At 38.4% G+C, this 26,333-nt stretch overlaps 1 protein-coding gene across 4 annotated transcripts in view; it reads left to right on the top strand.

Annotated features, from left to right (window-relative positions):
* Positions 1–26,333, top strand: part of LOC115933307 (contactin-associated protein-like 3) — a 235,434-nt gene that overhangs the window by 163,815 nt on the left and 45,286 nt on the right. For 2 of the 4 annotated variants that reach the window (XM_055351714.2, XM_055351711.2), the window contains exons 12-14: positions 193–312; positions 7,654–7,854; positions 22,504–22,660. In XM_055351714.2, coding sequence (XP_055207689.2) covers positions 193–312; positions 7,654–7,854; positions 22,504–22,660 — 478 coding nt within the window. Of the gene's footprint in view, positions 1–192; positions 313–7,650; positions 7,855–22,503; positions 22,661–26,333 lie in introns of all 4 variants that reach the window. The other 2 variants (XM_055351712.2, XM_055351710.2) reach the window with 1 other exon arrangement.

Below are 26,333 nucleotides of genomic sequence, written 5' to 3'. Positions count from 1 at the left end.
GTTAATAAAAATAGATTTAATTTTTTAAATGTCATTTTTCTTGCATCTCATCAAATATACTGTCATACACTATAAAAATGATGTTGGGTCATATGTATCACATGTCTGTAATTCAGAAATGCAAACCTTTGGACACTGACTCAACATCTGGAGATATTTTTTCTGGTTCTTATGGCTGGTGTTCTCCTACAGCTCTCTACGAGCAGTCTTGTGAAGCCCACAAGCACCGAGGGAACCCGCCCGGGCTTTACTATATTGATGCAGATGGAAGTGGCCCCCTGGGACCATTTCTTGTGTACTGCAATATGACAGGTATGTTGATAATCGTTAGATGCATATATCAGAATAGACCAAGGAGAAATTTACCTAGTTGGCAGCATTATTAAAACATGCAGTTTGATAGTGTGTACTTGCTAAGTAGAAGCATTAAATATGTATTTATTAATTTTGTTGTCAACAAAATTTTCTTGTATTTCTTGTTTGCCTGGGTTGGATTATAGGCAAGATTCAGTGCTCTGCCAAGGCATCTCTCTAGCTCCTACACTCCTCATAATACATCTGTTCATGTGCATCATGATAAAATACAAACCTCTGATTCGGTGATTTACATGCTTTCTGTATTTAGAAAAAACAGAAGTCTTTGAAAGTGCTAAGAAATAACATAGATATGTTAATGTTCTATGTGCATCTTAAATAATTTAGTGATTTTTGTGGCATATAATTTTTTCATAACCAAAGAAACTTGATTATTTCTCATGCTTTAGATATTAGAAATGAACACTGCCTGGGCTGGGCATGGTGGCTCACGCCTGTAATCTTAGCACTTTGGGAGGCCAAGGCGGGCAGATCACGAGATCGAGAGATCGAGACCATCCTGGCCAACGTGGTGAAACCCGATCTCTACTAAAAATACAAAAATTAGCTGGGCATGGTGGTGCCCATGCCTGTAGTCCCAGCTACTTGGGAGGCTGAGGCAGGAGAATCCCTTGAACCAGGGAGGCAGAGGTTGCAGTGAGCCAAGATTGTGCCATTGCACTGCAGCTTGGCGACAGAGCAAGACTGCATCTCAAAAAAAAAAAAAAAAAAGGAAAAAAAGAAATGAACACAGCTTGATTATAGAAGATTGCACTAGAATGCCTTTTAAATAGTTACATTTTTACAGAAATTTGTTGTCACCTAGCTCTTCCGACTCTCCGCAAAGTGGAAATCTGGAATAAACTGTTCTCATTTATTGTGCTGACAAAAGGTTTCAAAAGTTTCATAAATTTGGACAATAACCAAATGGGTCAGCAAGCATCAAGGAAAAAGAAACAAATAACTGAAATTACATGGGCATTTAAAGTGCCTTAGCAAAGATTGCCAAAAAATAGTAAAACTTTACAGGGGACGTTCAGAAGATTCAGAGCCACCTGCACAGCAATGTGCTGAAGATAAACACAGGCGTTCTGCCATAAGATACCAATTATCTCCAAAATCCCCTGACTCAAACAATGAAAGCAAAGTGAGAAATCCCATAAAAATGGTCTTGGTGGATATCAAAAGACTCAACCAAAGTCACAACCAGGAAGGACCTTGGTTGTCATCATTTTAAGATGAGGAAACCAAGGCTCAGAAAAGTTGGTTAGGGAAGTAGCTACTGACAAAATCTAGCTAATGATAGGGGAATCACTAAACTCTGGTCTCTTTTCTCCCCTAGAAAATGTCACCTTCTCTTTAGATGCCGCATTGCTCCATAGCCGGTAATAAATTCTCTAGTTGTACAAATCAAGCAATAATGATTATAAAATGTGCAATTTCAAACTACTCTAATAGCTTGGAATGTATATATGGTAATAACCTTCAAAAAGCAGTTGCTTCAGAGCTTGGAAGTCAGCACTCTGTCTTAAGAACAAGTAAAAAGCCAGGCAAACTGAAAAATCAACCAATTTTTTTAGATCCAGCAGAGAAGTGAGGTCACAGAACAAACCACTGCCCCTCAAAATTGGAGAGACAGGCAGGCTTATATACAGAATGACAATTTTCTTCCACAAGCACTAACCTTTGGGGAAACCGCTGTCAAGGTAGGAAAACCTAAACTTAATTGACGAATTGTTGGATGTTCGATGTGGACACATCTGAGAGTTAAAACCTCCAGGAAGACCCAGACAAAGAAGGGTCCCCACACTTCTGTGAGTTTTACACCTAGCTTGACCAGGTTCTCACAGTGAATGTTGGAGAAAAATCTCCTCATGCTTCCAAAAAGGGAAGGTGAAAAGGAACTGTCTTGAAGTACACCAGAGCTTTCTGTTCTTCTTAACAAGGTCTTTCCTCAAGGGCAAATATTTCACCTAAGCTACTGGTGTTTTGTTCTCTTTTGTTTTGTTTTGTTTTGTTTTTTGTTTTCAGAGCCTAACCTGCCTGGAGGAAGGAAATTACCCGCCTCTGGCCATCCTGTCCCATGTAAGGGTGGTGATGGGAGGGAGGGCTGAGAAGCTCTTGTGAAGGTCACAGTCCAGAGGCACAGGCTCCCTAAAGGACTCAGACCTAATCACAGGACTACAGAACCTTTACCCTTCCCACACATGTTACCTATAGTACTGCAGGCCTCTTTACAGCAGTTACAGTTACTTTTACCCTTTTACCTGGTACATCACATCTGGTTATCAAGAAAAAATTTCAGCTGGACCTATAATCCTATTACTTTGAGAAGCTGAGGAGGGAAGATAGCCTGAGACCAGTTTTGAGACCAGTCTGGGCAACACAGTGAGACCCCCACCTCTACAACAACAACAACAACAACAACAAACAGCATGGTGACATGTATCTGTAGTTCCAGCTACTTGGGAGGCTGAGGCGGGAGGATCACTTGAGCCTGGGAGTTGGAGACTGCAGTGAGCCATGGTCACACCACTGCACTCTAGCCTGGGCAACAGAGAAAGACCTTGTCTCCAAAAAAAGAAAAAGAAAAAATTTCAAGGCAAAAAACACACTTTGAAGAGACAGAGCAAGCATTAAAAACAGACGGTGGCTCACGCCTGTAATCCCAGCACTGTGGGAGGCCGAGGCAGGCGGATCACGAGGTCAGGAGATCGAGACCATCCTGGCTAACATGGTGAAACCCTGTCTCTACTAAAAATACAAAAAAAATTAGCCGGGCGTAGTGGCGGGTGCCTGTAGTCCCAGCTACTCGGGAGGCTGAGGCAGAAGAATGGCATGAATCCAGGAGGCGGAGCTTGCAGTGAGCTGAGATCGTGCCACTGAACTCCAGCCTGGGTGACAGAGCGAGACTTTGTCTCAAAAAAACCAAAAAACAAAACAAACAAAAACCAGAGTCAGATATGGCAGGGACACTGGAATTATCAGACCAGGACTTTAAACAACTATAATTAATATGGAAAAAGCTGTAATGGATAAAGTAGATAGCATGCAAGACCAGATGAACAATGTAAGCAGCAAGATGGAAATTCTAAGAAGCAAAAAGGAGTGCTAGAGATCAAAAACAGCATAACAGGAATGAAGAATGCCTTTGATGGGCTTGTTAGTAGACCAGGCACAGCTTTGGAAAGAATCCCTAAGCTTAGAGATACCTCAATAGAAACTTGCAAAACTGAAAAGCAAAGAGAAAAAAAGACTGAACCCCACCCCCCGCAAAAAGAAAACCCAGAACATAATATCTGAGTACAGTGGTACAACTACAAAAGGTCTAACATACGTGTAAAGAGAATTCTAGGAGAAGAAAGAAAGAAAGGAACAGAAGCATATTTGAAGAAATAATGACTGAGAATTCCCACAAATTAGTATCAGACACCAAACCACAAATCCAGGAAGTTTAGAGAACACCAAAGAAGGAGAAATGCCCCCAAAACTCTACCAGGCATATATTTTCAAACTATAGAATTCAGAGATAAAAGTAAATTCCTTTTTTTGAGATGGAGTTTTACTCTCGTTGCCCAGGCTGGAGTGCAGTGGTATGATCTTGGCTCACCACAACTCCGCCTACTGGGTTCAGGTAATTCTCCTGCCTCAGCCTCCTGAGTAGCTGGGATTATGGGCATGTGACACCATGCCTGGCTAATTTTTGTATTTTTAGTACAGACACGGTTTCTCCATGTTGGTCAGGCTGGTCTTGAACTCCCGAACTCAGGTGATCCACCCACCTCAGCCTCCCAAAGTGCTGGGATTACAGGCATGAGCCACCGTGCCCAGGCCGGGTAAAAGTAAATTCTTAAAAATAATCAGAGGAAGAAAGCACCTTACCTACATAGGAGATAAGTATTACAGCGACTTCTCTTCAGAAATCATGCCAGCAAGAATGGAGTGAGATACTTAAAGTGTGAAAGATAGAAAACAAAACAAAACAAAACCTTCTCCTTGAAAAGTGAAGAAATAAAGATTTTCTCAGACAAATGAAAGGGTCAGTTCTCTAAAAGAGATAACCTTAATATGTATGCTCCTGACAACGGAACACAGTGGATCTTATTTTCTTTTTTCTTCTGGGACATATAGGAATGGGTATACCAGATGCTGGGGATTTCGTATAATATACTGAGTAAATTTTAAGTGCAGACAATCCCCGTTTACAATGGTTCTACTTACAATATTGCGACTTCACTATGTGAAACCATATGCATCCCTATTTCAAGTACCCATACAACTATTATTTTATTATTATTATTATTATTAATTATTTTGAGACAGAGGCTTGCTCTGTCTCCCAGGCTGGAGTACAGTGGCACGATCTCGGCTCACTGCAACCTCCACCTCCCAGGTTCAAGCGATTCTTCTGCCTCGGCCTACCCAGTAGCTGGGACTACAGGCACGTGCCACCACGCCCGGCTAATTTTTTGTATTTTTAGTAGAGATAGGGTTTTACCATGTTAGCCAGGATGGTCTCGGTCTCCTGACCTCGTAATCCACCTGCCTCGGCCTCCCCAGGTGCTGGGATTACAGGCGTGAGCCACCACGCTTGGCCACAACCATTATTATTTTTTTTTTTTACTCTCAGTACTGTAGTTAATAAATGACATGAGATATTCAACACTTTATTATAAAATAGGCATTGTGTTAGATGATTTTGCCCAACTGTAGGCTGATTTAAGTGTTCTGAGCACATTTAAGTTAGGCTGGGTTGAGCTAGGTTCAGTAGGTCACATGTATTAAAATGCATTTTTAATTTATAATAAGTTCATCCGGATGCAACTTCATCATAAATTGAGGAACATCTGTACTGTTAATTCCAATCAAAATCATGAAGTTAAATTAGCTTAATTTTCAAAGTCGGATATTTATTTGAGCAACAGGAGTGGAACAGGGATCAACGTGTTACAGTTACCCTCCTTCTGGGCTAGTGAGACAGCCTCCAGTGTGTTCTGATTCAGCCACACCTCTGAACCCCTTTCCACACTTAGCCACTGTTATAATTAATCTACTCAGGTCCAATTCACTTGAGCCCAGGAGGTCGAGGCTGCAGTAAACTATGAAGGTGCCACTGCACTCCAAGCTGGGCAACAGAGGGAGACCCTATCTCTAATAAAAAAGAAAAAGAAAAATATAAGGGTTATATTAGATGCTCTTTAAGATCCTTTCCAGTTCCAATATGCTTATAATCAATTGAAATAAATTATGAGCAATTAGGGAAACCACAATGGTCTATGTCCTTCTTTGGGTCTTTTACTACTGATAATATAAGGAGAAGTGAGTCAAGTGGAATTTTATAAACACAAATGCATATCCTATAATGTCGCTGGTTACTATTCTACTCTTCAGAAAAACAAGTTTTACAGATGTATTCTCAACAGTTCCTTTCTCAGTACTGAGGGCATTTCTGTGATCACATCGTAACCATGGGAGACTGCAAATCTATCATACTGCCCACCAGCCTATGTGAACTACTCCGGACCATCATTTCTCTCCCATTGTACAACAAATCATGAACACATGGCCAAAAATGGCATGTGGTTGATCATCTTTAATGCCCAACTTAGTGTTCCATAGGTTTTCTATATTTGATTCAGTTGATAGGAAAACTCTGAAGGTGAGAGTAGGTGATGTGCACAGAGTAACACCAGGTTGTAAAAATTCTAAAATGAGGCCAGGCGTGGTGGCTCACACCTGTAATCCCAGCACTTTGGGAGGCCAAGGCGGGTGGATCACCTGAGGTTGGGAGTTCAAGACCAGCCTGGCCAACATGGTGAAACCCCCGTCTCTACTAAAAAAATACAAAAATTAGCCAGGTGTGGTGGTGTGTGCCTGTAGTCCCAGCTACTTGGGAGGCTGAGACAGGAGAACTGCTTGAACCCAGGAGGCAGAGGCTGCAGTGAGCTGAGATAGCGCCACTGCACTCCAGCCTGGGCAACAGAGCGAGACTCTTATCTCAAAAATAAATAAATTAAATAAAAAATCTAAAATAAAAAAATAGAGCAATATTAAAGGAAGAACCCATGGAATTGAAATTACCATAGGCACACTTAGAGCCTCCTTTGGTGAGTACAGTGAGTGGAGTGATAATTTAATTTAAAATTGCATTCGTTATTTACATTTGCAGATTTTTTTCTGTACTTGTGGCTCATTTGTGGATATCACACCTTTGCTCTCCATGGGTTCTGTGACTAAAGAGATATTTCAGTAGCATGGCTGGTTTTCTTTTCCTTCTTTCCTCTGATCTCTGTTGTTAGGCGTGTGTAAGTAACAGTAAGGCTATGAAATTTGTCTTACGCACAGTTAGCAGCCAAGCCATTAAAAATCCTGAGATGTGAAGGGCGATTTCTCAAGGTAAAATGTATCACATTGTTTTGTTTCGTAGTACTTAAAAAATCCCCATACGAATGTTTCTTCGTTTCTCCAGTTCGGAAAATTTTTATGTAAAATGTCCATTATTCTAAATACATCTTATTAGAGGTTAAAGGACCACACAGCACCAGCATAGTAGAATTAAAGTGACTTTAAGTCTGGTGGGAGGTCCATTGTTGGGAACACTAAAGAACTCAAGATGCACTTCTTCCCTTTTGAGATTGTGGAGTCATTTTGTTTTTATTTCATCAAAACAATATAAGTAATCAAGTGACAGAGATACATCAGAAATGATGTCAGCAGGCAGTCAGATGCTCAGGGTCACCGCCTGGAAAGTGCTGTTAGAAGCTCAAGGCCTCTGATTCCTCTGGGCTTGGTCACTGATGGAGAAGCTGACACAATTAAACCACTTTATTTTAATAGAGCTGCTTCCTATCATACCTGTGAGTATGTGTGTCACATTGTCCCAATATGTATCTTTTATAAATTTATTCGATAATGAAAGAAATAGAGGCACATACAGATGAGGAAAATGCAGATGAGTTTAAAAAGATAAAGGTCCAGGTAGTAACAGTTTGGCCCCATGCTTGTGTTGATATAAAAAAATGGTTTTAACAACTAAAAAGTCATTGCTTACATGATACACTTTTAGGCGTGACGTCACAAAAGTTTGGTCATCAGTTCTTCCAATATGCTTTCTCTTAGAGGCTGAGTTCTGGCTCAGTACATTGTTACACAGGTCCAACTCCTCAAATCGCGGCAAACATGCAGTAATGTAAATTTCAATTAAACGTTAATTCACATAAAAGACAGGTGTGCTTTGCCTCTTGCTGCTGGCCTCTGCCGCCCAGTGATGCCTCTCCTTTGCCCGTTTCTGCTCAGCAGACGCCGCGTGGACAGTGGTGCGGCACGGTGGCCCCGACGCGGTGACCCTCCGAGGTGCCCCCAGCGGGCACCCGCGCTCGGCTGTGTCCTTCGCGTACGCAGCGGGCGCGGGGCAGCTGCGGGCCGCGGTGAACCTGGCGGAGCGCTGCGAGCAGCGGCTGGCTCTGCGCTGCGGGACGGCGCGGCGCCCGGACTCACGAGGTAAGCGCCACTGCTGGAGGCTACAGGGGCTCACGGGGCCGGGGCGCGGCCCTCGGGCTGCGAGATGCCTTTGAGGGAGAAAAGGCCAGGGTCCCTCCCGTGGCTCTTAGTTCAAAGCCCTGACTGCTCTCTCCTTCTCTTCCCGCTCTTGGTCGGACCAAAGAACATTCAAGAGCGCCTTCCTGACCGTTGAGAGACGTTCAGCGCGTTCATATGCAGGACTAGTGACTTGTCCTTTCTTAATCAAGGGAAATTTTGCTAGTAACTTATGCCTTAGCTTTCCGTTCACACTGAGGAGATAATGGCTGTAGGGCAGGCTGGGTCTAACAGTTCTTCATGAAGACCAGTGGGAACCGGTAACCTCCTTACTCTTCTCAAAGTCTTCCTCTAAATCTACCTGGAACGTTTGTTTCCTCCCTTTAGATTAACTGAATATGCCCTTCCTCAGCCCCGCCACTTTCACTGTGGTCTAGGATGAAATAATGACCAGGGTTATTAAAACCTTTTGTCAGTGGCTGTCTCATTTTTTTGAAATTATATCTTGAGAAATGTATACCTTAATCTTCATATATGGAAGTAATGTTTTGGAAACTCTGCCTGCATCAAAACCATCTTCTAAGTTAAAGACCAACTTCCCCCTCCTTTCCGGAATCCCCACAGTCCCCTGCAGGACTCACCGCTCCTCTCCAACAGTTTCCATATAGTTTCTTGAAAGCACTTTATTGCTAATTATAGTTAAATACTGAAATTTGCCTTTCTTTTTTTAGTTTTAGCAATCCCAAATAGTATATAGGCGGGAGGATCACTGGAGCCCAGGAAGTCCAGGCTGCAGTGAGCTGTGATTGCTTCACTGCCTCCAGCTTGGGCAGCAGAGCAACACCTTGTCTTAAAAAAACAAAAACAGTATATGTCGGTAGCATAATAAAGCCACTTAAATTAAATTTCACTCTTAAATTTTCAATACAAAATCTCTAAGTTGGAAAGTGGTATATGACTGTCATCTGAAGGTGGTTTGCGCTGATCCACTAACCCATAACTGCATTGCCTTCCCTAATCCGTCTGGCCAATCAGCCCCTGGAATATGCCAGACCATTTCCTCTGCTTGGATTGGCCTCTCTGTCACCCAGGCTGGAGTGCAGTGGCACGATCTTTGCTCACTCCAACCCCCTCCCCTCCCGGCTTCAAGCGATTCTCCTGCCTCAGCCCCCCGAATAGCTGAGAATACAGGCGGGTGCCGCCACGCCCGGCCAATTTTTGTATTTTTAGTAGAGACGGGGTTTCACCGTGTTGGTCAGGCTGTTCTTGAACTCCTGACCTCAGGTGATCTGCCCGCCTCAGCCTCCCAAAGTGTTGGGATTACAGGCGTGAGCCACCGCGCCCGGCCCTCACACTCTTAAATCTTACCCACTGTGCTAGACCTGTGCAGTCCGCATCTGGGTCCCTTCCCAGGGTGATCCCTCTCTCCCCTGGATGCCTGCCAGCCAATTTGGTCTAGTAGAAAGAGCAAAGGTCTGGTTGCATTCGAAGTTCAAGTGCTAAGTCTGTCACTTAGCAGCTGTGGAAATTTAGGCCATTCCTTAATCTTTCTCAGACTTTGTTTCCTCTTTGATGAAATGGACCCTGTAGTACTGATCTCATGGGGTTTCTTTTATAAATGAGATAGCTTACATAAGTTCAGTAAGTAAGAAACTCTCCTTCCCAGTTCTCCAGTTTTTTAAAGTTGGCATTACAAAACTTAATTATTTGTTAGTTCATTGCTGTTGAATGAAGTGTAGCCTTGGCTTTGGAATTGTTTTAAAAAAATCTCCAGGTGATCTTTTGGAAACTACTGGGCTAGGGGCTAAAATAACACAAGAAATGGAATGTTCTACTCCCATCAGTGAGAATTTCCCTATTTCTCCTCTTTTGAAAAGATAATTTAAAAAATATTTTTGAGATAATTGTAGATTTACATACACTTGTGAGAAGTAACAGAGAGAACCCGAGTAGCCGTTAAGCAGTTCCCCCACCCCAAGGTGACATCTTGTAGAAGTATAGTGCAATATCACAGCCGGAATCTTGACATGCATACAGTCAAGATACACAGTATTTCCATCAGCACAAGAATTCCTCCTCTTGGCCGGGCATGGTGGCTCATGCCTGTAATCCCAACACTTCGGGAGGCCGAGGCGGGTGGATCACGAGGTCAGGAAATCAGACCATCCTGGCTAACACAATGAAACCCCGTCTCTACTAAAAATACAAAAAAGTAGCCAGGCGTGGTGGAGGGTGCCTGTAATCCCAGCTACTCGGGAGGCTGAGGCAGGAGAATGGCGTGAACCCGGGAGGTGGAGCTTGCAGTGAGCCGAGATGGCGCCACTGCACTCCAGCCTGGGCGACAGAGCAAGACTCCGTTCCGTCTCAAAAAAAAAAAACAATTCCTCCTATTGCTCTATTGCTCGTTAATAACCACTAGTATGTTCTCCATTTCTATGGGTTTTTTTAAATTTCAAGAATGTTATGTAAATGAAATTATATAGTATGTACTCTTTGTGGTTGAGTTTTTTTCACTCTGTGTAATCCTCTCTAGATTCATTTGCATAATTGTGTATATCAGTAATTTGTTCCTTTTCATTGCTGATTAGCAATCTGTGGCATGGATATACCAGAGTTTATTCACTCATTGAAGGGCATCTGGGTTGTTTGTTTACAGTTTGGGGCAATTATGAATAAAGCTTTTATGAACATTGTGTACAGGTTTTGTGTGAACATCAGTTTTCATTTCTCTGGAATTAATGCCCCAAAGTGCAATTGGTGGGTCATATATGGTGACTGCATACTTAGTTTTATAAAAAGCTGCCAAATTGTTTTCTAGAATGGTTGTACCATTCCCACCAACAGTGTATGATTTCATTTCCTCCACATGCTCATCAGCATTTGGTGTTGCGACTATTTTTTATTTTAGCTATTCTGATAACTGTGTAGTAATATCTTTATTGTGGTTTTAATTTGTGTCTCCCTGATGTCTAATAATATTGAGCATGTTTTATATGCTTATTTGCCATCTGTATATCGTTTTCAGTGAGATAGATGTCTGTGAATGTGTTTTTGTTGTTGTTCATTTTCTAATTGGATTGTTTGGATTTGTTTTGTTACTGTTGAATTTTCAGTTCTTTATACATTCTAGATACTAGCCCTTTGTTGGATATGTGATTTGCGAATATTTTTTCCCACTCTGTTGCTTGCCTATTCATTGACTCTTAACTGGAATTTTTTAGAGCAAAAGTTTTAATTTTGATGAGATTCAGTTTTATCATATTTTCCTTTTATGGGTTGTACACATCATGTCAATTCTAAAAATTCTTTACCTAACCCTAAATTCCAATTCCAAAGATTTTTGAATTTTTTTCCTAAAAGTTTTATAGTTTTACCTTTTACTTTTAATTCCATGCCCTATTTTGGGACACATTTTATATAAGATGTGAGAGTTGATTCTCTCTCACTCTCTCTGACTATGAATGTTCAGTTGCTCCAGAAACATTTGTTGAAAAGGCTATCCTTCCTGCATTGAATTGCATTTTAAATAGTGTTAAAAATTGGTTGAACTTACTTGTGTGGTGGGTCTGTTTCTGCATTCTTTATCTGTTTCATTAATTTATATGCCTCCACCAATATCACGCTGTCTTGAACATGGTAGCTGTATAGCAGGGTTGAGTTATTCCTCCTGCTTTATTCTTCTTTTTCAAGATTGTTTAAGTAAGTCTGTAGCTTGCCTCATTCTGTATAAATTTTGTAATAAATTTGTTTATGTCTACAAACATCTTGCTAGAATTTTTATGGGAATGACATTAAACATAATAGCTCAATGAAGGGAAAATTGGTGTTTTACTGTTTTGAGTCTTCCAATCCATGAACATGAGCTATCTTTCCATTTATTTGGATCTTTGATTTCTTGCCTCAGCATTTTGTAATTCTTAGCATCCAGAGATTATATGTTTTATAAGTATGCTTAGGCATTTAGTTAGTTTCTTGATTGATTGTAAGTGCTGTTGTGCTTTAAATTTTTGTTTACATATGTTTCTTGTTAGAATATGAAATATGATTGTTTCATACTAATCTTATAAGCTCTTTTTTGAACTTAATTTTTTTTAGATTCCTTGGGATTTTCTATATGGAAAATCATGTCATCTGCAAGTAGAGTCAGCTTTATTTCTTCCTCATCAATCTGTAGGGAGTTAATTTATTTTTCTTGCTTTATTGCAGTAGCTAGACTTCCAATACTAGGTTGAACTACAGTGGTGAGGGCAGACATCCTTGCCTTGTTTCCTGTCTTAGGGGAAAAGCATTCATTCTTGTTTCCTATGTTATGTGGAGGTAGTTCCCTTTTATTCCTGGTTGGCTGACAGTTTTTATTTTGAAAGGACATTGGATTTTTGTCAAATGTCTTTTCTGTGTCAATTGGTATTAAAATATTATATTTCTTCTTTTGTCTGTTGATATGTTGAATCAGCTTTGCATAACTAGAGCAACTCCCATTTTGCCATAATGTATAATTTAAAAAATACATTTCTAATGTGTTTGATTTATTAATATTTTATTGAATATTTTTGCATTCAAATTCATAAGAGATATTGATATGTAGTTTTCTTTTTTCATATTGTCTTTATCTGGTTTCAGTATCAGGACAATACTGCCTACATAAAATGAATTTGGTAGCGTTCTCTAGTCTCCTGTTTTCTGAAAGAGATTATGTAAAATTGACTTTAATTTTTATTTAAACATTTGGTAGAATTCTCCAGTAAGGCCCGGCAGGGTGGCTCACGCCTGTGATCCCAGCACTTTGGGAGGCTGAGGCAGATGGATCACTTGAGGTCAGGAGTTCGAGACCTGCCTGGCCAACATAGTGAAACCCCGTCTCCACTAAAAATACAAAAATTAGTTGGGCGTGGTGGCGCACACCTATAATCCCAGCTACTCAGGAGGCTGAGGCAGGAGAATCGCTTGAACTTGGGAGGCAGAGGTTGCAGTGAGCCAAGATCACACCACTGCACTCCAGCCTGGGCAACAGAATGAGATTTCATCTCAAAAATAAAAGCCAAAAACAAAACAAAACAAAAAGAATTCTCCAGTAAAACCATCTGGGCCAAGAGATTTTTTTTTCAGTAATTTTAAATTATGAATTCAATTTTCTTAATAGTTACAATTACTTAAATTACCTATTTCATGTTAGGTGAATTGTGGTAGTTTGTACTTTTTGAGAAATTTGTCCATTAATCTGAATTGTCAAGTTGATTTGTGTAGAATTATTTATAGTATTTTCTTATTATTTGTTTGATGTCTCCAGCATCTGTAGTGATATCCACTTAAATTTCTCATATTCATAGTTTGTCTCATCTTTTTTTGTCTCTGTCAGTCTTGGTAGAAGTTTTTCAATCTTACTGTTTTTTAGAACTAGATTTTCGATTCATGATTTTCTCTATTATTTTTGTTTCAAATTCTATTGAAATCTGCTCTTCTCTTTGTTATCTCCTTCCTTCAGCTTGTATCAGTTAATTTTTTTTTCTAGTTTCTAGAGGTAAGAACTTACATTATTGGCTTTAGGGCTTTCTTCTTTCCTAATGCGGGCATTTAGTGCTACATTTTCCCTATCAACACAGTTTTACCTACATTTCACATATTTTGATATGTTGTATTCTCATTTTCACTTAGTTTTTCATGTAGTTTCATTTTCATTTAAGTATTTTAATAAATTTCTTTGAAGCATATTCTTTGACCTATAGCTTATTTAGAAGTGTATTTTTAAAAATTTCTAAGTGTTTAGAGATTTTCTTTTTCTCTTTCTGGTATTGATTTCCAGTTTGATTCCATTATGCTTAGAGAATATACTTTGTGTGATTTTAGTTATTTTAAATATGTTGAGGTTTGTTTGGCTCCCCGGGATATGGTCTCTCTTGTAAATGTTTCATGGGCATTTGAAAAAAAAATGTATATTCTGCTATTCTTAAGTGGAGTATTCTGTATGTATTTCAATGAGATCCTGTTGGTTGATTATGTTGTTCAGATCTTGTATATCCTTGCTGACTTCTTGTCCAGTACTTCTGTCAGTTGCTAAGAGAGACATTTTGAAATCTGTACTATAATTGTGGATCTGTTTATTTTTCCATTCTGCTCTATCAGTTTTCTTATATTAATAGGCTTTATATTTTTTAGCAATTTTAAGTTTACATAAAAATTGAGCAGAAAGTACTGAAAGCATATGATTTTTATTCTTTAGCTTGTTGATCTGATGGACTATATTAATTAATTTTCAAATGTTAAAGGCATATCTAGAGTAAATCCCACTTGGTTGTGGTGTTCATTTTTAAAAATTGTTTGGTTCAATTTGCTAATATTTTTTAAGGATTGCTTCATCCATGTTCAAGAGAGATATTTGTTTGCAGTTTACTTTTTTGTAAGGTTTTGCTGGTTTGGGTATTAGGGTAATGCTGGCCCATGGAATGAGTTAAGAAATAGTCACTCTGCTTCTATTTTCTGCAATAGATTGTGGAAAATTGGTATCATTTATTTCTCCAATGTTGATAGAACTCACCAGTGAATCATCTGGGCTTGGTACCTTCTGTTTGGGAAGGTTACTAATTACTGGCTTAGTTAAAAAATTTTGTTTCTCTCGAGACTTTCTCTTTCACCATGTTTTATTATTTAGAAATGTGTTTTTAAATTTTTTGGTATTTGAGGATATTTCAGCTCTCTTTCTGCTATTAATAGTTTAATTCCATTCTGATTCAAGAACATGCCTTTTGTGATTTCTGTTCTTTTAAATTTGGTAAAGTGTTCTGTGGCCTAAAATGTGGTTTAACTTAATGAATTGTGCATTTGTATTTCAGAAGAATGTGTATTCTGCAGTGTCTAGATAAAATATTCTATAACGCTAATTGAATTCTAAAGTATTCAGTTAGATCCAGTTGATTGATGGTGCTGTTCAGTTCAAATCTATCCTTAATGATTTTCTTCCTGCTGAGTCTGTCACTTACTCATAGAGGGGTGTTGAAGTCTCCAGTGGTAATAATGGATGTGTCTCTCTGTCCTTGCAGTTCTATCAGTTTCCCCCTAATATATTTTGACTCTTCTGTTGCTAGGTATATACACATTAAGCATTATTATATCTTCTTGTTATATTGACCCCTTTATTATTGTGTAATGCCCTTTTTCATCTCTGATAATTTTCCTTGCTCTGCAGTTGGCTTTGTCTAAAATTAATTTAGATACTCTGGCTTTCTTTTTGGTTAGTGTTACCATGGTATATCTTTCTCTAGCTCTTCAAATCTACCTGCTATTTTATATTTAAAGAGGATTTCAGTAGACAACATGTAGGTGGATCATGGGTTTTGTTGTTGTTGTTCACTCTGACAGTCTCAGTCTTTTATTTTATTATTATCATACCTTAATTTCTAGGGTACATGTGCACAACATGCAGGTTTGTTACATATGTATACATGTGCCATGTTGGTGTGCTGCACCCATTAACTCATCATTTACATTAGCTATATCTCCTAATGCTATTCCTCCCCTCTCCCCCCACCCCATGACAGGCCCTGGTGTGTGATGTTCCCCTTCCTGTGTCCAAGTGTTCTCATTGTTCAATTCCCACCTATGAGTGAGAACATGCAGTGTTTGGTTTTTTGTCCTTGTGATAGTTTGCTGAGAATGATGGTTTCCAGCTTCATCCATGGCCCTACAAAGGACATGAACTCATCCTTTTTCATGGCTGCATAGTATTCCATGGTATATATGTGCCACATTTTCTTAATCCAGTCTGTCATTGATGGACATTTGGGTTGGTTCCAAGTCTTTGCTATTGTGAATACTGCCTCAGTAAACATATGTGTGCATGTGCCTTTATAGCAGCATGATTTATAATCCTTTGGGTGTATACCCAGTAATGGGATGGCTGGGTCAAATGGTATTTCTAGTTCTAGATCCATGAGGAATCGCAACACTGTCTTCCACAATGGTTGAACTAGTTTACAGTCCCACCAACAGTGTAAAAGTGTTCCTATTTATCCACATCCTCTCCAGCACCTGTTGTTTCCTGACTTTTTAATGATCATCATTCTAACTGGTGTGAGATGGTATCTCATTGTAGTTTTGATTTGCATTTCTCTGATGGCCAGTGATGATGAGCATTTTTTCATGTGTCTGTTGGCTGCATAAATGTCTTCTTTTGAGAAGTGTCTGTTCATATACTTCGCCCACTTTTTGATGAGGTTGATTTTTTCTTGTAAATTTGTTTAAGTTCTGTGTAGATTCTGGATATTAGCCCTTTGTCAGATGGGTAGATTGCAAAAATTTTCTCCCATTCTGTAGGTTGCCTGTTCACTCTGATGGTAGTTTCTTTTGCTGTGCAGAACCTCTTTAGTTTAATTAGATCCCATTTGTCAATTTTGGCTTTTGTTGCCATTGCTTTCTTAATTGGTATATTTAGACTGTTTACATTTAAAGTGATTATTGATATTTGGATTAATATTTGCCATATTGTAACTTTTTTATTTGTTGCCCTTGTTTCTTCTTTTTTTCCTGAATTCCCCTCTCACATTTTTTGTTTTAATTGAGCATTTTATATGATTCCATATCCTCACTTCTCCTAGAATATTAATTACATTTCTTGGTCATTGTTTTGGTGGTAGCCTTTGAGTATGAAATATACACTATAACAATCTACTTTCAAATAACACTATTCCACTTCATTAATGGTGCTGGTACTTTATAACACAGCATTTCCAATCCTTCTGTCTTATTTTGTATTACATTATTATCATTCATTTTACTTATTCATAAGCCATAATCACCCAATACATTGTTAGTATTATTTAGAGCTGTTACCTATTACATCAATTAAGAAGAAGACACTAGATTTTATTTTAAATTTTTTCTTCTCTAATGTTCCTACCTTTCTTTATGTATTTCTGTGTTTTTGACCTATATTGTTTTTCTTTTCTCTGAGGAACTTCTATTAACATGGCTTGCAAGGTAGGTCTACTGGAGAAAGATTTCCTCAATTCTGTTTATCTAAGTCTTTATTTCTACTTTACTATTTAGGATAATTTTACTGGATATAGAATTTTATATTAGTGTGTGTTTTCTCTCAACAGTTTAAATATTTCACTTCACTTTCTTCTTGTTTGCATGGTTCCTTAAGGGAAAACTGTCATAATTCTCATTCTTGCTCCTATGTAGGTAAGGTGTTTTATTTTACTCTGGTTTATTTCGAGATTTTATTTTTAAAAGATTTTATTTTAATTTTAAGAAAGTCTTCAATTTTTTGCAATTTGAATATGAGATGCCTAGGTGTGGATTTTTTTGTATTTAACCTGCTTGGTGTTTGCTGAGATTCCTGAACCTATGGTTTCATGTCTGTCATTAATTTTGAAACATTCTCAACTGTCATTATTTTAAATATTTCTTCTGGTTCTCACTCTCTTCCTTCTACTTCTGGTATTCCAATTATGGGTTACATAGGTTACACCGTTTGAAATTGTCCAACAGGGCCGGGCGCGGTGACTCACTTGCCTGTAATCCCAGCACTTTGGGAGGCTGTGGCAGGCAGATCACAAGTTCAGGAGATCCAGACCATCCTGGCTACCACGGGGAAACCACATCTCTACTAAAAATACAAAAAATTAGCCGGGCGTGGTGGCGGGCGTCTGTAGTCCCAGCTACTCGGGAGGCTGAGGCAGGAGAATGGTGTGAACCCAGGAGGCAGAGCTTGCAGTGAGCCGAGATTGCACCACTGCACTCCAGCCTGGGTGACAGAGAGAGACTCCATCTCAAAAAAAAAAAAAAAAAAAAAAATTATTGTCCAACAGTTTGGATATTATGTTTCATTTTTCATTCTTTTTCTCTTTTTGTTTAATGGAAAAATTTTATTGACATACCTTCAAACTCACTGATTCTTTCCTCAGCACTTCCCAGTCTTCCCAGACTTTGATGAGGCCATCAAAGACACTCTACAATTTTTACTTTTAATCTCTGTATTTCCTTCTGATACTTTGAGATTTCATATCTTTGTTTATAGTACCTATCTCTTCTTGCATGTTGCTCACTTTTTCAACATAGAGCCCTTAGCATATTGATTATTATTTAAAATTCCTTATCTGATATTTCCAAATCTGTCATTATCTGCATGTTTGCTTGATTCGTCTCATAAGACTGTATTGTTTGGCTTTAGCATACCTTGCAATTTTCTGTTGAAAGCCAGACATGTTGTATTGGCAAAGGAACTGAGGTAAAGAAGCCTTTAATGTAAGGTTTTATGTTTATCTGGTTAGTAGTTAGGCTGAATTTGCTCTTTGCATAACTGTGGTGTCAGAGGCCAAAATTTCCTCTAAGGTTATTTTATTTTTCTTTCTTCCATTTTGAGTTTTCCCAGAGACTCTGTCTTAAAAAGGGTCTAAAATTGACAGCTCTTTCATTTTTGATTTCCTGTTACTATACAGGTAATGTACTGATGTGATTGATGATAAGGTGCGGGGAGAGGAGAAGCATCCTATACTCTTTTTTTTTAAATGTTTTTATTTTATTTTAATTTTTTTGAGAGAGTCTCACTCTGTAGCCCAGGCTGGAGTGCAGTGGCGCCATCTCAGCTCACTGCAAGCTCCGCCTCCTGGGTTCACGCCATTCTCCCGCCTCAGCCTCCCGAGTAGCTGGGACTACAGGCGCCCGCCACCACGCCAGGCTAATTTTTTTATATTTTTAGTAGATACGGGGTTTCACCATGTTAGCCAGGATGGTCTCGATCTCCTGACCTCATGATCTGCCCGCCTCGGCCTCCCAAAGTGCTGGGATTACAGGCGTGAGCCACCGCGCCCGGCCAGAAGCATCCTGTACTCCTAGGATTAGGTCAGTCTTTTAGAGAACCTGTCTTCCTGGACTGTGACCTTCAGAGTGCTTCTCAGCTTCCTTCCCCTTCCCTTGAGTAAGAAAAGAAGGGTAGAGGGGGCTGGTGCTGGGTATTTCCATTCCCCTAGGTGGTTTAGGCTCTAGTAAACTAGCTTTTTGGGGGATTAGAATGTTGTTAAGGAGAACATAATGTTCTGCGCTAATTTCAAAAATGTTTTCTCCTTCCCTCCCCCTGCTGGAGACATAAGAGCATTTTTTTTCTATCTTTATTCTGAGAACTTGATGGGGCTCTTCCTGGAGATAAAACTCTTGAAGGTGTGTTGACCCTCTAAGGCCTATCCCCTACTCTAGGAGTTTTCAATCTCTGTAGCTTGTCCTTGCTCAGTATCCATCAATTAGTCAGTTACATTGTAAGTGCTTTTACCAGACTCCACCATCTGCTTTGGCTCCATTAGCTGTGATGTTGTTTTCACTTGTCTCTGCAGCTTTAGGAGTAATGTTTGCCCTGTGACTTTAACTGTGTAAGAAGAACTGTTTATTTTTAGTTAGTGCAGCTTTTTTCTTGTTGTGAGAATGGGAGTGATGACTTCCAGACTCTTAACGTCATATCAGATTGGAAACCAGAAGTCTCAATTTTTGCCTCATTTTTTTAAGGGTGTATTGTTTCTTGCATATACATTTATGTCTTCCTGGTGATTTTTTTTAAATCATTATGTAATGTCCCTGCTCTAGTATTTTTGTTCTGAAGTCTATTTTATGAGATAGCCATTCTGCTTTCTTTCAAATTTAATTTTTGCAGAGTGTATTTTTTCCATCCTTTTACTTTTAACCTGCCTATGTTTATTTTGAAGTGAGTTTCTTATAAATTTCTCGTTGTGTTATTTTTTTTTTCAGGTGATTCTGCCAACGTCTAACTTTTGTTATATTTTAACCATTTACATTTAAGGTAATTTTTATAATTTTCTTACTCGTTGCTTGGTGTTATAGTGTACATATGTGACTTACCACAGTCAACTTAAATATCTTCACTCTCATAATGAAATATGGAATCCTTATGTCTATTTGGGCCCTTTATCTTCCCCACTTCTAAATATCATTGTCTTGAGTATTATATGGTATTACAATTTTTGTGTCAATTATCATATGTCATTTCAAAAATTGATAAGGATAGTCTATTATATTTATCCATATTTCTTCTCTTTTCATTTTTTCCCGATGTTCCAAGAATCCTTCGTTATAATTTCCTTTCTTTTTGAAAAACCTCCTTTAGCCATTCTTTAGGGAATGTCTGCTAGCGACAAATTATTTTAGTTTTCTTTTGTGTTAAAAAGGTTTTTTTTTGTTGTTATTGTTTTGGAGATGGAGTCTCACTCTGTCGCCCAGGCTGGAGTGCAGTGGCACAGTCTTGGCTCACTGCAAGCTCTGCCTCCCGGGTTCACACCATTCTCCTGCCTCAGCCTCCTGAGTAGCTGGGACTACAGGCTCCCGCCACTACGCTCGTCTATTTTTTGTATTTTTAGTAGAGACGGGGTTTCACCGTGTTAGCCAGGATGGTCTCGATCTGACCTCGTGATCCGCCCACCTCGGCCTCCGAAAGTGCTGGGATTACAGGCGTGAGCCACCACACCCGGCCTAAAAAGGTTTTATTTCCATTTTATTCTTGAAGGATAGTTTCTCTGGATATATAATTTATAGTTGACAATTCTTTTCTATCAGCCCTGAAAAAAAATATGCCATTCCTTCTGGTTCTGTAATTTCAGATGAGTAATCTACTATCATTCAAATTAGGGTTCTTTTACAGGCAGGTAATGTGTTATTCTCTCAGGCTGCTTTCAAGATTTCTGTTTTGTTTTGTTTCCAAAAAGTTCAATTATGATGGATCTTGGTGTCGATATTTTTGGGTTTATCGTTTTTTGGACTTAAACTTAACTTCCTAAATCTGTGGGTTTGTATCTTTCACCACACGTGGGAAGTTTACAGCCAGTATTTTTTCAGTACTCTTTCAGCACACTTTCTTCTCTCTTTTTGAGATTCGGATGATATTGTCTGATAGGACCCTATGGCTCAGTTCTTTTTATATTCGGTCTGTTTTCTCTTTTTTGGTCAGGTTAGATAAAGCCTATTGATGGGTCCTCAAGTTCAGTGATTCTGTCCTCTGTCTTTTCACTCTATTCTTGAGCCCATTCAGAGTTTTTTAAAAAGTTATGTTATTGTATCTTCCAGTCCTGGGGTCCTAAGCTTCCTCTTTCTACCTTTCAGAATTCTCTTCGGTTGTCTTCTGTATTATTTCCAGAATCTATCATCATACTTGGTGGAAATAGCAGGGATAGACAAGTCTACAAGATCTTTTATCAGTCTAGAAGTTCACCCACTTACATCTTTTTGTTACTGTTTCTAAAAAAAATACATTTTTACTACTTTATGGGGAATATGGGAGATTTAGATGTAAATTTACACTTGTACATTAGGATATAATGAGTGTTTTGCTCTTTAATCTGCGACAGTTTAATGGTGAAGTCGGTAACTTTTAAAGTGGCATTCCGAGAAGAGTGTATTAATTTTTAAAAATATCTTTTCCGTTGTAGTGACAAGCTTTTAGCACATTTTTAAAAGATTTCTGGTACTAATTCCTCTTTAAATTTTCCCAGATTGCCTTTTTTTTTTTTTTTTTTTTTTTTTTTTTTTTTGGCAGAGGGGCAGGTAATGGATAGTGGTGGTGGTAATGAATGCAGAGATCTTATCTATGGATGAGTTATAAATGAGTTGTAATAAGCAGTAAGGTAGAAGCTAAGTTCCAGATCTCAATTCATATTCCAACGGTAACAACCTATTGAAATTTGAAAAACAGCACCACATGATCAAGCATGTTTAAAAAACTGGTTGAGTTAATCCAATTTCACTTTCCTCATGGCCTAATCTGTGATGACTACAACTTGTGGCCTCTGACCCCTTTTTTAAGATAGGTGGCCTGACACCTGCCTTTTAAATTATCCTAACTTTACTGTGATGTGCAGTCAATCACCCCAATCTTCACTCCCAACCCCTGACAGCATCCCTTATCCTAATATGCAGTTCTATAGATCTGAGTTAGTGTCTGACTCTATCATTTAATCATTGTCAGTGCTGAGAAGGAGGCGCACTCGTCAGAGCTGTAGTTGACCCAGGGCACTTTGTTTCTTTGCATGAGAAATCTCTAACCTCAGAGGTGAGAAAAGCCTATCAATGTCATTCTTTAACCTCCAAATAAAGAGTCAGGACATCCAATGCAACAAAAACAAATACCTCCAAAAATTAGTAAGTACTGACAGAGAGTACCATATCTTTCCAAATGTGTAATATACAGGTAGTTAGCAAAAAGATGGGATGAGATAAATCAATGTCTTTGTATAATATTAAACTTTCTCAATGAACATTTCATAATTTCAAATAGATTTTATCTTTAGTGTGCAAATTACTCTGGTATTTATTTTAACGGTGAATTTTTTTGAATGTTATTTCTATAGAAAGTATGTATCACATGCAACTGACTGATTTCTAATAGAAGAAAAATAGATGGAATCATTTAAGCCTAGATATTGAAATATTGGGGGAAAAACATTGGTTAGGCTTAAAGAAACGTTTCAGAGGTAAAATACAAGTGTTTAAGTAGTTTCATTTTCTCTCTCTCTCTGCCTCTCACACATACACTTTACACCTGGGAGTAAAGGGAGCTATATGGGGAGGGTGGTAGTGAGGGACAAAGTAGATGTCATCTTTCTTATACTTGTCTTTCAGATGGAACCCCACTGAGCTGGTGGGTTGGAAGAACCAATGAAACACACACTTACTGGGGAGGTTCTCTGCCTGATGCTCAAAAGTGTACTTGTGGATTAGAGGGGAACTGCATTGATTCTCAGTATTACTGCAACTGCGATGCTGGCCGGAATGAATGGTGATTTCCACATGATTTCCCTGCACAAAAATGTGGTTTTTATTCTTTAATTATGCATAGTTAATTAAATGTCAGACAAGCTGGTACAATAAGATAACTAGATTAAAGTATGTTCAAGCAAGCTGAAATACAAGTTTTGATGAAATATGATCAGTTAATCTAAGGATTAAATTTTATGACCAAAGATTTACTAGTTCATTGTGAATACTATATAATGTGTTTTTTATTTTTCGTAAAAGAGAAACAGCTGTTAAGTTTTCCACTCACTGGAAATCAAATATCATTCTCTGCGAAGTTTAGTTAATTAATTAACGTAGTATTCATGTGGCAATTCAAAAAGCAAATTCCTCCAAATCTTTGTCTTAAATTGATTTGGGATATAATGCGGCATAGTTTATCTTTCTTTTAGAAATTAACATTAACACAAGAAACTCTGAGAGGTCCTGCATAAAAGGACTGTGTTTATTTTGTAGAAGCAACAATTTCCCACACTCATTGAAATCTTCAGTGCAATAGCAAAGCTTCAAGCACCAACTGTTCTGTAGACCATACTTTGAAACAACTAACATAGAATTTCCAGAATTTGAAAATTATTTTGTAAGCTTTCCTTTGAGCAGAAACAATTTTCTCATGTAGATTGTAATGCCTCTTTTTCAGAAGTTCTTTTTGAGGTTATTCTTGAAATGCATATTGGTTTTCTTTTTTTTTATTTGTAATATGTAAATATTTTCAACCTTTGGGTTCATGTCAGCAACTTAAAAAGCATTGTCATAAAACAACTAGATCATGTAGAGTACGTGCTTTAAAAAAAAACTTAGGCCAGGCACTGTGGCTCACGCCTGTAATCACAGCGCTTTGGGAGGCCAAGGCAGGTGGATCACCTGAGGTCAGAAGGTTGAGACCAGCCTGGCCAATGTGGCAAAACCCCGTCTCCACTGAAAATACAAAAATTAGCCGGGTGTGGCTGTGTGTGCCTGTAGTCCCAGCTGCTCAGGAGGGTGAGACGGGAATTGCTTAACCCAGGAGGTAGAGGTTGCAGTGAGCCGAGATCGTGCCATTGCACTCCAGCCTGGGCAACAGAGCAAGACTCCACCTCAAAATAATAATAATAATAATAATAATAATTAATAAATAAAAAATGTAATGGTCAATCCAGGTGTCAGTATAATTGATTTGGACATAAAATAGCTAATCTAAGCAGTAATTTGATTCCTAAAAATTGAGTTGTTTGGCCTGCATGGTAGTCCACTTATTTATTTGGCATAAAAAGTCTACTTTGCATCACTTTAAAAAATATTGTGAAGTTGGGAAAACTCACTTGAATCTGCTGGAGCTTTCTATAGAATACATACTATACATTTACATGGATATTGTTTTTAATCTTCCTCAAGTTCAAAGTTACAAAATGATCATACAGATTTATGAGACACTCTTTTTGAATATTTTGATATGCAATCTTAATACAACTTTCTCTTACTTAAAAATGAATGCAGTTTTAGTGCAGTGAGTAACAGGAACAGATCTGATCCATAGTTTCAAATCTGGCCATCAGTGAGTTTCAGGTCTGAAGTAATTTCCCATCAGTTAAAATGGTTTTGTACAATATTTTGTATGATGTACATTTTAAAGTGTCTGGTATGATAACGTGATGATGTGTGTTAGCTTTGGGCTCTAATGAGACAAACAGCGACCTTCAAATCTTTTGACGGACATCTTTAACAATCCTAGAGGCTTTCATTTCCTCCATTCCACAAGGGGCTCCTGCCTGTGAGGGCTCCAGCCCTCCAGCTCCTGGCTCTTCAGAAGACCTCCAGCTCACTGGTCTGTCCCCACCCCCATTCTCTACAGGTCAGAGAGGAGAGCATTGGCAGGTTATTACAAGAAAGCCAGAATGACATATATGCTAGTGGCTTTATAACTTAGTTCGAAGAATGTTAACCGTTTTGTTTTGTTTTGTTTTGTTTTGTTTTTGTTTTGAGACAGAGTCTCTCTCTGTCGCCCGGGCTGGAATGCAGTGGTGCGATCTCAGCTCACTGCAACCTGCACCTCCCAGATTCAAGCGATTCTCCTGCCTCAGCCTCCCGAGTAACTGGGATTACAGCCGAGTGCCACACCCGGCTAATTTTTGTATTTTTAGTAGAGACTGGGTTTCACTATTGGCCAGGCTGGTCAACTGTTTTTTTGTTACAGAACCTTCTGTTAGTATTAAGTGCATACTTTATTGTAGACTTCACGTATGCTTAGGGCAGTAACCAGAGGAACGTATCACTTGGAGCCACCTGTATTGAGTGACCCTCCCATGAACTGAGTTTGAGGAGGGGAATGGGAGGAACTGAGGTGGGTGCAGGTCCTCTGACACCCTTAGCCATGTCACTTCAGCACCGTCAAGGACTGCACTGGTGTGACAGAAGCCCTGGGCTTTCATTTGGAAAAAAATTGAGGAGAGAAGCAGGTTTTAAAAATTAACTCCCCTCCTACATTCAGAAGGGAGCATTGTGGAGTCATTTGCTTTTTAACCTTATTTTATTTACTTTACAGCTTCCAGTAGACAGGTCTATCCAACAGTAAGACCATAAGCATTCTGAAATCCTATCCCAACTCTTGTAGATTGTTTTGTAAATGTGGGGGTGTGTATGGGGGTGGGGGGGGTGGGAAATTACAATTTCTATTTTAATTTTTCAAATAAAATTGATTTTTCAGTTTATAAAATGGAATTTACCAGTCTCATGAAATGAAAAGATTTATAATTGTAATAATTTAGATTAAGGTGTAGACATAAGAACATAAATCTTAGTCTTTATTACTTATTTTCTATTACTGAGGTGTGCCTAGTAAGGTTTTCCTGGTGGAAAGTTTATAATAAAAATAGTATTTGGGAATGAAAGTAAAGTGAAAGTAATTTTAAGTCTCTTCAGGCATATGTCCGTTAATGGGGCAGGCAGTATTGTTAATATACACCATCGCCATTTTTCCATAAGTTGTCCCTGTAATCAGCAACTCGTCTAAAGCATATCACTTAAAAAAAAGTTTATGATCAGACAGTTCCTCAGGCACAGTAAGAATATTCTATCAAATAACTATAACATACCAAAGATTTATTATAAAAACAAATATATTTAAAAGGCACTATAATGATTTAAAATATTGAACTATGCTGCAAGTCAATATATGTGTATAAATGTATAGTGGACTATGTTCAAATAGACCAATATATTCTCTAAAATATACATATAACATGTAATTCAGCTGTCTGCAAAAATCCACAAGTTGTTTTGCTAATATAATGATGACACATGTAACTGTAATATTATTTTACTTAAGAATTTAAATAGGACTTTTGTGTGATTATCTTAGAGTCTTTAAAAGTAACCACAAATAAAAAGCATAAAATAAGATGGTTTAAATGCATACAAGTGTACAAATAATCATAATAAATACGAGTAAACTCTGTTCATTTAAAAACCAGACATTAGATTTTATCATATTGGATTTTTAAAGAAGCTATAGCTTGTTTACAAAAGATAAAATATAAGCACTCGGTGAAGTTGAAACTAAAAGAATAGAAAATATTTACCAGGTAAATATAAATCAAAAGAAAGCAGATATAGCTGTATTATGTCAGACAAAGATGAAAAGCATTGTTAGGGATAAACTTGAACTCTATCTAATGCTG

This window comes from Gorilla gorilla, chromosome 13, assembly GCF_029281585.2.
Source record: "Gorilla gorilla gorilla isolate KB3781 chromosome 13, NHGRI_mGorGor1-v2.1_pri, whole genome shotgun sequence".
Classification (NCBI taxonomy): Eukaryota; Metazoa; Chordata; class Mammalia; order Primates; family Hominidae; genus Gorilla; species Gorilla gorilla.
This window is presented reverse-complemented; position numbering and strand designations above follow the sequence as displayed.